The 12,248-nt window shown below is 41.5% G+C and overlaps 1 protein-coding gene across 2 annotated transcripts in view; it reads left to right on the top strand.

Moving 5' to 3' along the window:
* CPSF2 (cleavage and polyadenylation specific factor 2) overlaps positions 1-12,248 on the top strand; it is a 158,480-nt gene that overhangs the window by 106,412 nt on the left and 39,820 nt on the right. For both annotated transcript variants that reach the window (XM_086937685.1, XM_086937686.1), the window contains 2 exons: positions 1,425-1,525; positions 9,883-10,083. In XM_086937685.1, the coding sequence (XP_086793811.1) occupies positions 1,425-1,525; positions 9,883-10,083 (302 nt within the window). The remainder of the gene's footprint in view (positions 1-1,424; positions 1,526-9,882; positions 10,084-12,248) is intronic.

Below are 12,248 nucleotides of genomic sequence, written 5' to 3'. Positions count from 1 at the left end.
CGGCAGAGGGTGTTAACAGCCTCTCCAACAGGATGACTTGTAAATTAGCATTCCAAGGCAGGGAGCTTCAAAGAGCCGAACACCTTTGATATGCAAATCTGGCTTCCCTCAGAGGTGAGGGGATGCCAATCCCCCAGGCCAGGGCTCATTTGGCGCTTGGACTGGCAGGAAAATGAGTAGTCCTAGAGGCGTGTTCACGAAAATTAAGTCTGCCATCTTGGTGATGGCAGACTTAAGAACTCTGGGATAGGATTATGCCCACTTTCCACAGGAAGTCTTCATATAGGGTGCATTGCCAATTTCTAACACTCCTTTCCGATAAGCCTATGGCTGCTTGACCACTGAGAGAGCACCTTGCGATTGCTAGAGCGAAATTCCTGTCCACTCATAAGGGATACCTGGACTCTTTATATAGTATCCCAAAAAGAGGTATGCTGTGTAAAGAGTCAGCTTCCTATACTTTCTACATCAAGAAGCTGAAAGGTACTGCTGCATGCTTCCAATAGCGCACACGCATTGATTGTCTCCTTGTGTATGCTAAAGTTGTTAGATGTTGTAGATTTAACTAATGATATCAAGGGGTGCTAGCCTGTGAGGTATACTGATCTGACAGCTACATTGGCCAACTATCTACAGAAGGTGTGGTTTTATCAAAGAAATCATGCTTGCTCTGATACAGTGAGCTGGCATATTTTTTCCTAGGGGACCTGCCATGTCCAGGAGGTCTGGCCTGAAAGGGGGTTGGACCTGTTAAGTTTTCAGAAGACGGTTGTAATTTGGGTCCCAGTGGTATTCTGACTTGCATAATGTCATTTCATGGACAGATCTGGTCTCATGTTTGTTGAATTGTGGAGCGATTGGTTATGGCATTGTATGAGAAGCAGGATGTGCAGGGGCAGGATCAGGCTTGTGGATTTCTTGTCTTAGGCAGTCTTGGTCTGCAACGGGTGGTGTTAAGGGGCAGGTATCACCTTTGCTTGTGCTTTTTTCGAAAGTGAGAAAGTGGGTATTGAGTTGGGATTAGTGTGATGCTGTGGCACTAGGTCTGTGAACCCTGTTCCTGAAGAGGAGTTGGATATAGGGGTTAAGGTACTCTTCTCTGTTGCATCGCAGTGAACATCTTCGTGTGATTGGAATTTAGAAATGTGGTGTTAGTTCAAGAGTTCTGTCAGTGGTTTGTGTGACTGTTCTGAGTTTGAAATTGGCAGCTGCGTGGTCGCTAAAGAACGTGGGGCTACTTTGTTATCCTACCAAATGGATAGGAATTGGTCTTTGAAAAAGAACAAAAAACAGAAGATGAACGGAATTAAACCCTACCAGCCAGTCGTTACTGCTGAGGATTTCATTAAGAAAAATAAATAGAGAGACCGCTGTAGCCTTATGTTTTTAATCTGACCCACCTCTGATTATTTATTCTCTTCTAGCTACGAACACGAGTGAAACTTGAAGGGAAGGACCTGGAGGAGTATCAGGAAAAAGAGAAGATCAAGAAAGAAGCAGCTAAAAAGTTAGAACAGTCTAAAGAGTAAGTGCACCTGCTAGACTTTAATATGACATTTATGGGTAGGCTGATAGAATCCTAATGATCACTATCATCTTCCAGCCTTGTTAAGGTCTCACCTACCAGAGAGCACAAGTATTATGGTTGTGAATGACCTACTGTACACTTGCAATGGGTTTAGAGCGCCTTTTGCTTACCATTGATTGGCTTTATAGTCACATTAATTGTCTTGTTTTTTTATTCAATGGCTGGTCTTGTTCTTCTTGTGTTTTGTCCCTTCTGTATAGCATTATTATTTGAACAGAACAAGGGAACCCAGGGCGCAATAAGCTAAGGACCTTGGGTAGGTACTTATTTTCAAAAACAGTGGTCCTTAGACAACAAAGAGAATATTATACCAATGAATATAGACTAAATAGAACTATATTTTTATGAAATGTCCAGTCGGACAGTTTAATATCTTGATAAAAGTAATTGCAAAGGAATAAGACACAGAGTGTGATGGAAGTGGGACACCGGCCGGTGTCCGACTAACACACTGAGCAGACACAGGGAAGAGAAAATAATAATAACAGGCAAAATTGGGTCATCTAGATATCATAAATCATAAGTAGACAATCCACATTATACACATATGCATGAACATATCTTCTCAGCTATGCATTTAGTGCATTCAAGTCGACGACGTTTCAAACCATGTATAATATTGGTTCATCCTCAGGACAGAAAATGATTGCCTAAAGAAATAACAAATTTCGTTGAACCCACTGTATGGGGGTCAATATGCCATAAAGTAACAAAGGGAGTAAATAGAGACATGAGGAGACATAAAAAAGAGATAAAAAAAGAGATAAAACATGTCAGTTATTGGTGCCCTCATCACAGCAAAACATGCTATGCATGACTCATACCATGCCAGAGTGTCAACGGCGGCGCAGTGTTGTACATGCTGAATAAGTGAACAACAAGTTGTACGAACGGGGGAGCAAAACAGCAATAATGAGGCTCAGACTGGTAAAAAGTGAAGCGTGTCGCTATAGTGAAAAGGGTATACGCAGTGGTCTGCATCCCGCAGGTCAAGCAAACAGTGATGTGCTACGAAGGAGTGCAGGAGTGAAGGGCTGTGAGGATATGTACTCGAAGGACGGTAGCAGAGGGGCTTACCAGTGGGGTAAGGCTGAATTGGGTTCAGCGCAGTGACCAGAATTAAGCAATGTTCTGGGGGAGTAGGAAATAAACAATTAAAACCGGGTCAATTTGCTCTCGAGAAGGCTATCACCATTGCGGGAAAAAACTTACCACGATGTGGAGCCAAGGCGAAAAAACGAATTAGTCTGCGAGAAAACGGGGAGAAAATGAACTAGGGCAACGATCACCTGTTAGACAATAAACGAGCTGGTGCTCTATTAAATGAGCTTACCAAAGGGGAACGGTGCCCTTGTCCAACAATCTGTGGGGAGAGAAAAGGGGAAATTGCTAAAATAATGAGGGCGGGTGCCGGAAGAGGGAGACGGGGGCTTCGGGCATGCCGTGCAACTGTGGGCACTTACCATGTGGTAGAATGGAGCAGGTCCACAATGGGGGTCCTTGCTTAGCGTGAGGATTCTTCACGGATTGTAGTCAGCAGAGTGTGACCACAAGGAGAAAACGTTACTGGTCACGTGAACGCGAATAGAGAATGGGAAAGCGACAAAAAGTGTCGGCCATTTTGGATTGGGTGCGTGATGTACTGGATTAGAGACAAAAGAAAGATACATCGAGTGCCACGGGCCGCCCTCTTGAGTGTACTGGAGGCTAGGGGTCAGTAATATTAATTGATGCATGCACCAGAAAGAGCTTGGAAAGAGGTTCAAAGTCCCGCAAAGCACAATCACACGGTGACATAATTAAAGACAGTGCTAAAGCAAGGTCCTATTACAGTGACAATTGTAATTAAGGAAAAACATTGTGGATTAAGGTAACATTTTTTTGGTGAAGAGATGGGTAAGAATAAACCAGTCAGAGTCTATGTTGTTATGCACAGGTCAGAAGGTATCCAGTTACAGCAAAGGTTATGTAAGAGTTCCATTAGCCCGTATAACACTTAGATCTAGATCTGTACATCAGATCTTGGTGCAGATGCTAGGTATCAGTTCCGTTTAAGCAAGGTCGTGCAGGGGTCTAGATCAGGGAGGTCCAATCCTCCGAACGGTTCAATCCAGTGTGCAAGCTCTGGGTCTTGAGTATCCAGCGTAGTTCCTCCTTGTTCAAGAGATGCTGTAGATTTCCGCCGCGGCTAGGGAGTTTGATAACAGAAATGATAGTCCACTTAAAGTCCATTTCAGTGTGGGACGGAATTATTGTTTCCCTTCTTTTAGTCCTACATGCGATGCATGTGTTTTCTATCTCTCTCACTCAAGTGCAGCTTCTCGTTCTCAAATTACCCCAATCTCTGATCGCACGGTCTTTTTTTAAATTGCCCTCCCAATTTGTCTGTAAAAACAAAGTAACGGGGATATCTCTGTTGGGGTTTTGCTGAACACCTGTAGGGTTGGCTTTGTTTTATATCTTGCCGTCCACATATTGCTTTGAAAGCACAAGCTTTAGTACACAGACAGCTGTGGGGGTGAGTGGGGGTGGAGGGGGGAGTAGGGCTACCTGCTGCACCAACTCGGCTGGCGTTATTGGGAGAACTTAAAAGCCTATAAATCTTCTCCCATTGCTACTGCAGAGGACCAAGTGAAAGAAAAATTACGTTTTGGCAAGTGTCATTGTATATTCAGACACTTCCTTATTCCATAACATTCATTTGTTTTTCCTTCTATTTAAAAATAATTTAAATATATTTTTTCAAACCACTTACAGACAAACATTGGAAAAGTCAATATCTCAGCACTCTCATCGAGGCAAGAGCTTTTTCCTTTGCTAATGTTTATTTCAGTTGAACAGCTAATCCAGGAATGGCTTGTTTTTCAAGCTCTTTTGGCTAGGCTATCCCACCTGGTACTGCTTTTTTTTCTACAGCATTCTCAGTAGTTGCAGGATTTGTATAAATCTGTTCCAGTGTTGAACTCTGTAGAGCACACAAGCAGGTTTCTGAAATCAGAATCCCCTGCTATACCTGCTCCAGATTGGATTGCTTGACTGAACATGGCAGAAGCGTGAGTTGAGCAACCTGCGATTTCCTTCTTGCTCTCTGGTGTGCACAGGGGAAGAAATACGGCAGTCAGTTCTCCGCATGTTGCAACAGTCAGTAACAGGTGGAAACTTATCAAACCACGGAAAAATATTTGCCAAGATAAAGTAATAGAACTTTTAAGTCTACCTCAATAGACATGGTCCCTGGAATTTGTGACAACATAGATTTATACGTTCAGGTTTATTAAATGTTGTTGCAAGGAAAGGAAAAATTATGTGCCGCATTCTGGGTGTTACCTAGTTATTTTTACATTCTAACATGCCTAGTTCCAAAAAAGATATCCGTTCTACAAACGTTACTAAAAACTTTATATGAACAGCAGACCCTAGTCAAAATGTTATTTCCAGACAGTGAATTGGTCTTAAATAGAAACATGGGACACTATTTTATTAACACTGTACTTTCTACATTTCAGATAAAATTGTTTGAGTAAAACATATATAATGTGCTCAGTAGAAATCAAGCGTACACGTTTTCACTTCTTATAATAAAAGAAAAGTAAGCCTCTTTTATTCTGAGCATTACAACTATGATTTTAACGTGCCTTCGGGGGCTCACTTTGGGGTTTATACTGTGTTCACACAGAATGACCTCTGGAATTTCCTATTTCCGACACAGAACATTCTAGCAGAATAGCACTGCACAATGCAGGCCAGGCCAGGCTCGCTTGTCTGTTGTGTGCAGAGTCTCATCCGCAACCCTGGTGATTGCTGCCCCTATTGCTGGATGATCTTGGAGGCTGATTGAAAGCTTTTATTTTTTGGGCTGGATAGCTAATGGATAACTTAATTGTCAGGATCACTTGGGAAAGCTTTGTGCTGCTTTTGTTGCTGGGAACCGATATTGCAGTTATCCTACAAAACCGCCCCCGTAACAAAAACTGCCCCTCAGGGGTCTAAAACCGGCCTTCATCCTGGTGCCCACTAAAGCCAGTCCGGCCCTGTCTGCAATTGGGTTGCTGTAGCAGTCTTCTATAGCTTTTTCATAGTTTTCTGCTTAGTTTGAGGTCTCTTGGATGGCTGGGTGTTGTACACAGATACGTATAAACGTGTTAGTGGAGTTTGGTTTTGCACTATTTCTTTTCCTATACACAAGGTATTTTCTGCTGTCAGTGAGCTTTTTGTTGTATCAGAATGTTGATTTCACACTGCATATGTGTGTGGTAATCACCATTGTTTTTAGGGTGCAGATAAGTGGGTCTGATAGTTATTTAATTTAATATACGCTGAGGAGTTAGTTGGGGTTGTCATGATGCAAAAATCATTTATGATCATTCATGGGGAACTCCTTGAAGAAGCAGTTCTGTTATCATGAACTTTGTTTTGCTATGTGCTATGGAGGGGTGGCCACATGCTGTAGATGATAAATTGGATTTTTCTGTGTTTATATGCATTGTGTGATGGAGGGTGTGAGCCTTGTTTTCCCTCATGAAAACGGCATTTGTCATGTGTGGTGGTGTCTGTGGAAAAAATACTGAGAAATGCTCATTAATGAGCACGAGGTGTAGCAAGTGTCTGTCAGCGCTATGCTTTGGCTGTAGGTGGTTGGCCTAAAGGTGTTTTGAACCTGCACCAGTTGGAAATTAATTGATGAAGGGTGTGCCTGGTTGGAAGCAGGGAGGTTGTGGTCGGTTAGCGGAGATGCCTGGCTTTGTCCTTCTTAGGGAGATTTAGCGTTGTTCATGCAAAAGATGCCCTGGCAGAGAAGGTTGACAGTGAGTGTGACCAATTTCACAAAGAAGAAAACTGTAAGATAGTTTTTAGGGAAAGGCAAATATTGGTTTAATCATCCAACTCGGGGATAGCAATTTTGTACTTTTGTTTATTGGAGTGCCTAATAAAACCCTTAAAGTTGTAGGTCATGGTTAGCTTCCGTTATTCCTAGCTAAACTGTGACTATAAGATGCCATAAATTAGGTAATCACCTTAGCAGCAAGGAGTTGTCTAGGAGCTCAATATTTTTAACAAAGCATTCAACTGAACCCAAGGTCAACATAGAAGTAACATTATATCCTGATCTAGGTTTACCATGCGCATCAGGTACAACTCTTACATCAATTGCAATTTCAATGTCTCAGTGTTATGCTTTCCTTTGTGTACTGCTGCTCAGAGGTGCCCTAGGGGGGACATATAGTGATATATAAAACTCCAAAATAAACAAACACAAAACTTAAAAATATATTGAGTGTGTGCGATTGACCCCCTTTTCACCAACTTTGTCGAAGAAGAGCTGCATGTGGGGAAGCATTAATTCCTTTTCTCCCACAACATGAAACTCGCAGAAGAGTCCGCCTAGAGTTGTAATTTAGTGCTCTGGTTGAGGTGGTCAGCTCCCGAGCCCAGCTTTTGGCCGTGTTCCATACCATTAGAATATGTGCTTCCCTTCGTCACCCCTGGGTCCTGCAAATGGATGTGCTAGTGTTCCTGACACCATACCACAAAAATACCAGCAGGACTTGTGGAGTCATCCCAGGGGTTAAAATAGTGTGTTGGTCTGACCAGCAAGACCGACATTTGGGGCAAATCTGGTAAAGGAGACATGAATGTGCCCAAGCACCTCATGGGGTGAATGGTTTACTGCCTGGGTAAGGCAAGAGGCCTAAAAAAGCACTTAAAGAAGTGTACTTGTAGGTCACACAACTGAGTTCAGGATGGTAGAGAAACCCCACTTAGACTGAGCGTATTATAATGAAGATGATGGTACTGAAGGGCAAAAGTGCATAGGTTGATGTAGGCTTAGCTGTATCTGGCAGTGTTTGCGGCACATACGGAACTGTAATGTGATCACTCTGGACAGAGAAATTTGGAAACTATCACCATTGCGTGTATGTTTGTGTTTTGTAAATTAGTTGTGAAATCACTATTAGATATGAGCAACACACCAGATGTTTCTCTGAGAAGAAATAACCTTCGGGAAGCCAAGGAGTTAAGTTTAATAAATGTAAACTGTATATGTGTTATGCCTCCTCTGAAAAGAGAGTAAACACACGTGAAAAAAAGAATGTAAAAGAAAGGAGGACGAAGAAAAAGATGCCGTTTTACATAGAAGTTGGGTTAGAGCCACAGGCTCAATATTTCAGAACGAAGCATGTTTTTGGTGGCGGTAGTAAAAAAGTTGCATTTTAAAGCTGACCTCTGCCCTTTGGAATTGCAAAGCAAAAGTTTAATTTGTTTTCAGATAAGTTTAAATTTCAATTTCTGGTATTCCCTTTGTCATAAATATTGTCAGTATAATCACTGTAAAATGTGGCATAGAAACTATCTATGGATTCAAGACATGGCATCATATAGCTGCAGCCCGAAGACATTTCATTAGCATCCAACTACTATTCACTTTAGAAATTTCTGAAACGCGTACCAATGTTTCTCCAAGACTGGCCAAGGGCTGCTTCTGGAAGAAAAGTGTAAGACAGTTTTAGCCATTGGGGGCTTCTGTGTACTTCATATGGAGCTCTTGAGCTGGCAAGTCTTGGGGAGTAGGAAGGGGAATGAACAAGATGAGCATAATCATTCTTGAAGGGCCAGCAGCAGGTATCCATGAGCACTGCCTAACCAACGTACAGGTACATGCAGACAAAACCCTAGTTCAACTACTCCTACAAACACATATCGACAAACTGTATATGCAGACGCTCCTGCAGGCAGTCACACAACATATATCCATGTTCACATGCAGAGGCAGAAGTTATCACCACAGACCTCCATGCACACACAGCCAACATAAAATCAAAAAAGCAAACAGTTTAATGCTAAAGCACCTGTGTAAATACAACAAAATGCTTGCAAGTACTCAAGCCCTCTTTGAAAACCATACATACAGGCAACGTACAGTGGATTACATATAAAAAAATATAAGACACATGCTGGCATGTATTTTACCTCAAACCAGATGCATACAGGTTGCAAACGCATGGTTAGATAAATAATGCCTGACTTTGTGAATGGTCAGTAGGTGTTTAATTGGTTACATGGATGGCTGGATGAATACACGAGTGACTGGATAAATAGAAGCTCAGAAAGTTAGTGTGACGTGGGGCCACACATAGATGGAGTGAGATGGATGTGTTTGTGTTGTTTTCAGTATGTGAGTGGCTCTAAAGATATTGGTTAATTAATCTTTTGTGTGAGTAGAAAGATAGCTCTTTCCTTCAGGCATCCTTCCATGCACTCATTCAACCATTGGTCCATTCATTCATGCACTCACCCATTCGTACTATAATTTTGTACTATAATTGGTTCATTCTTTCATTAAGTTACTCCCCTATCCCCACAAGCAAATTTGCTTATACATAAAGATTCACTTTAATTGAGAAATAGATTGCAGAATTCAGTAGTGAGGCAATATAGACCAAATTTCTGAAGCCGAACCCCCATTATTATTTTTTTTAACCCAAACACATATTCACAGTGCTTGTTCAGCCGTTGATTGACCAAAATGTGTAAGAGTATTTCCTGCAGCGAAAATAACATTTACATCCCCTACTATTATCTCTGCCATGGTTTTTTAATTTTTTTATTACCGTAAGTCCAAGGGGAATAGATGGTTTCAGCTTCAGTTTTTCCTGCAGCCGTATCTGCCCTCCATCAATATAGTGTTACTCCTATTCGGTGCATAGAATATACAGCCCTAAATGAATGCTTTTGCTAATGGCTAGGGCTCTTAAAAGAGTTCAACATAAGAAACAGAATAAATATAACTTTGCCTAATACTAAATAGCGAAGGGCTTGTAGTAGGTCTTGGCAAAATACAAGAGACACCAACAGTTAAATAAGCAAGTGTAAAACGCAGAATTAATCTAGCAGAACAGAAATAATACACATACATTTAAAGGATTACAGGTCAGTAGAAAATGCTGAAAGCTCTATATGATTGCATCAGAGACCTTATCAAATATTGCATTTCTAACTAAAGGAAACAAGGAAGGCATTTGACCCTTTCAGGACTAAACTGAATACAAAATGCAGGATGATGCCTTGCTAAATTGCATAGCTATCAAATATAGGAGTGACAACAATTAGGCAAAAAAGAAAATCTTTCATTTCAGCAAAAGCAAACTTGTCGGGCTAGAAGACCCCTTCTGTTGTCCAGGAGTTTTGGTTCTCTGTCTTAGTTAATTTCTCTGAAATAGATTTTACTTTAGTTTATGCTTTCATTCTACATTGTGTTTGGTGACCGTAAACAAAGTGCTTTCTGTACCTTGCAGAGCAGATATTGATTCCAGTGACGAGAGTGATGCAGATGAAGATGTTGACCAACCAGCAGTGCACAAAGCCAAGCATGACCTGATGATGAAGAATGAAGGCAGCCGGAAGGGGAGCTTCTTCAAGCAGGCCAAGAAGTCGTATCCCATGTTCCCAGCCCCAGAGGAGCGAATCAAGTGGGATGAATATGGAGAGATAATAAAGTATGTCATATATCTAGTCTTGTTCCTGGGTGGAATAGTTTACTGCTGCATACCATAAAGTTTAGTCACAAAATAGATCAGTTTTAGGCACCTTTTGGAGAAACATGCAGGATTGTATTGTGGGAGGTTAGTTCAGTCTTCTAAACTCTAAATGTTGATTGAACTTCGTTTCTGTAATGTTTTGTAGTACCCACAAATATTGTTTTTCTTTTGAAAATGTTTTCTCTATGGTCAGATTTTAGTTGATGCTACACAACCAACTGAAGAATTTTAGTGCAGGGCACCAAAGTAATTGAGACAGAACTCTTACTATATGCCTTAAAATTCAAAAGATCAATACTTTTAAGAAAACAAATAACGCTAACCTGTAAGATATACCACTATAAATAGCAGTTACTAGTTTCTCAGACAGAGGAATTTTAAGTTGGCTTCATCCTCTCCCTTTAATAGGAAATTAAAACGTGACCACTTGCCTCTTTAAGGAAGATAGGCAGGTAAAGGCAAGCCCAAGGGTGAAATGGCTTTACCAGATAACGCAGCTAATTAATTTGAGTCTTTAGTACAAGGCGGGAATAAAGAAACTTAATAGATACAGTGCAGCACTACCACAATGGAGCACTGTATACAGTCTGTTGTCACTCAATGTTGTCATGGTGCAGTCTCACACTATTCTACAAGGGATTTCCTAATAAAGTGCTAGTCTTCAGTCTAGCATGGCGACTTGTAACTCCCTTTTGATAAAATATGGTCCTGTGGCTACTGCATTGACTGTTATTTCATAGATTCGCTTAATGTAGCGTTTAAAACACCAGTACTGTTTGCTATGTAGTACTATTTTAACTGTTTATACCCTCCCACTTCCCATTACTTCCTGACGAATTTAAATCCATTTTAAACACACCAAAGGTGATAGGAGGACTGTCTACAAATAGACTTGCCAATGGCAGTCGCTCTGGTTAGCATTCCAACTAATCGTTTTTCACCCGCTGTGCCACTCCAGACAGGCCTGCCTTAGCCAAATCAGTCTGAGCCTGCTCTTCATGGGAATAGTCCATCCTAAATTGCCAGGCAATGCCATCTCCAGAAGGGTCCATCATTTTGTGTTTTTGTTGTAATACCCTAAGTGGCCAAGGGAATGCCCAGACCAGGTCTATTGATCTTTCTGTCACAAGATCCAATCTATACCCCACTGACGAGGCCTAATTAGTCTGTTGTTACTTGTAAACTCTTTGAAAAACACTTAAAAAGTGAGTTCTGGTTCTGGCTCAAAAGCTTAAAACCAGTGAAATTCACCCGTTATGGTTATCGATATACTCAGCATACATCCTAGCTCACAACACCCAGCATGTTTCTTTCCATATCTTTTTATCTGTTCATATGAATTTGAAGCTGGTATTATGAGTATTGATAATTGTGTTGACATCCATAATAAGTGTATATCAGTGGGTTTGCACGTTTGAGCAAGAACCAAAATTCAATTTTAACTGCGACCACACTCAGCTGTGCACATCCTTTGCTAGTGTACAGTGTGTATTTGGGTGCAGGATCCGGCCACAGACCAGTACCTGGAACTAACCCACAGTCACTGCTCTAACCATGTGGGTTACAGCCTTTGGCCATACTCTGGGTCCAGGCCCTGTTATAAGTCTTCACCAAAAAACACCTGATCACCTCTGCACATGGCTGAAGGCCATGCGCAACAATGTTTGTGTGTAGGATCTGCACCCAAGCCAGGCCCTGTGCCCAAAGCTCTGCAGGGGCCCAATCCAGCCATGCATGGCCTTTGACCATGCAGAATTGAGGGTGGGCGCAAGCCTGACACTGCACCCTAACTCCTACCATACAAGGTAACGTCAGACAGTTATAGTGTTTTTTTTTTGGGGGGGGGGGGGGGGGGGGAGGGTGTTGTACTGTGTTTGAAACTTGTGAGTCGGACATAAAATGTTATTAAAACCCAGAACCTGAAAAGCGAGCTAAATTGGCAGAGATATACAAAAGTGTAACTCTTCAAATCTCACTCTGCACCTTTTTTAATGCTATTATCTGAAAAAAGGCTGGATCTATTTACACCAAACCAACAAAAGCATGCGCTCTCTTTAAAATTAAACTTTTGTGCCAAGTTTGGTCTAAAGCCGTTTGGGCTAGAGACATGAGAAATTAGTACT

The sequence above is a fragment of the Lissotriton vulgaris genome, chromosome 9 (genome assembly GCF_964263255.1).
Source record: "Lissotriton vulgaris chromosome 9, aLisVul1.2, whole genome shotgun sequence".
In the NCBI taxonomy this organism is placed as follows: Eukaryota; Metazoa; Chordata; class Amphibia; order Caudata; family Salamandridae; genus Lissotriton; species Lissotriton vulgaris.
This window is presented reverse-complemented; position numbering and strand designations above follow the sequence as displayed.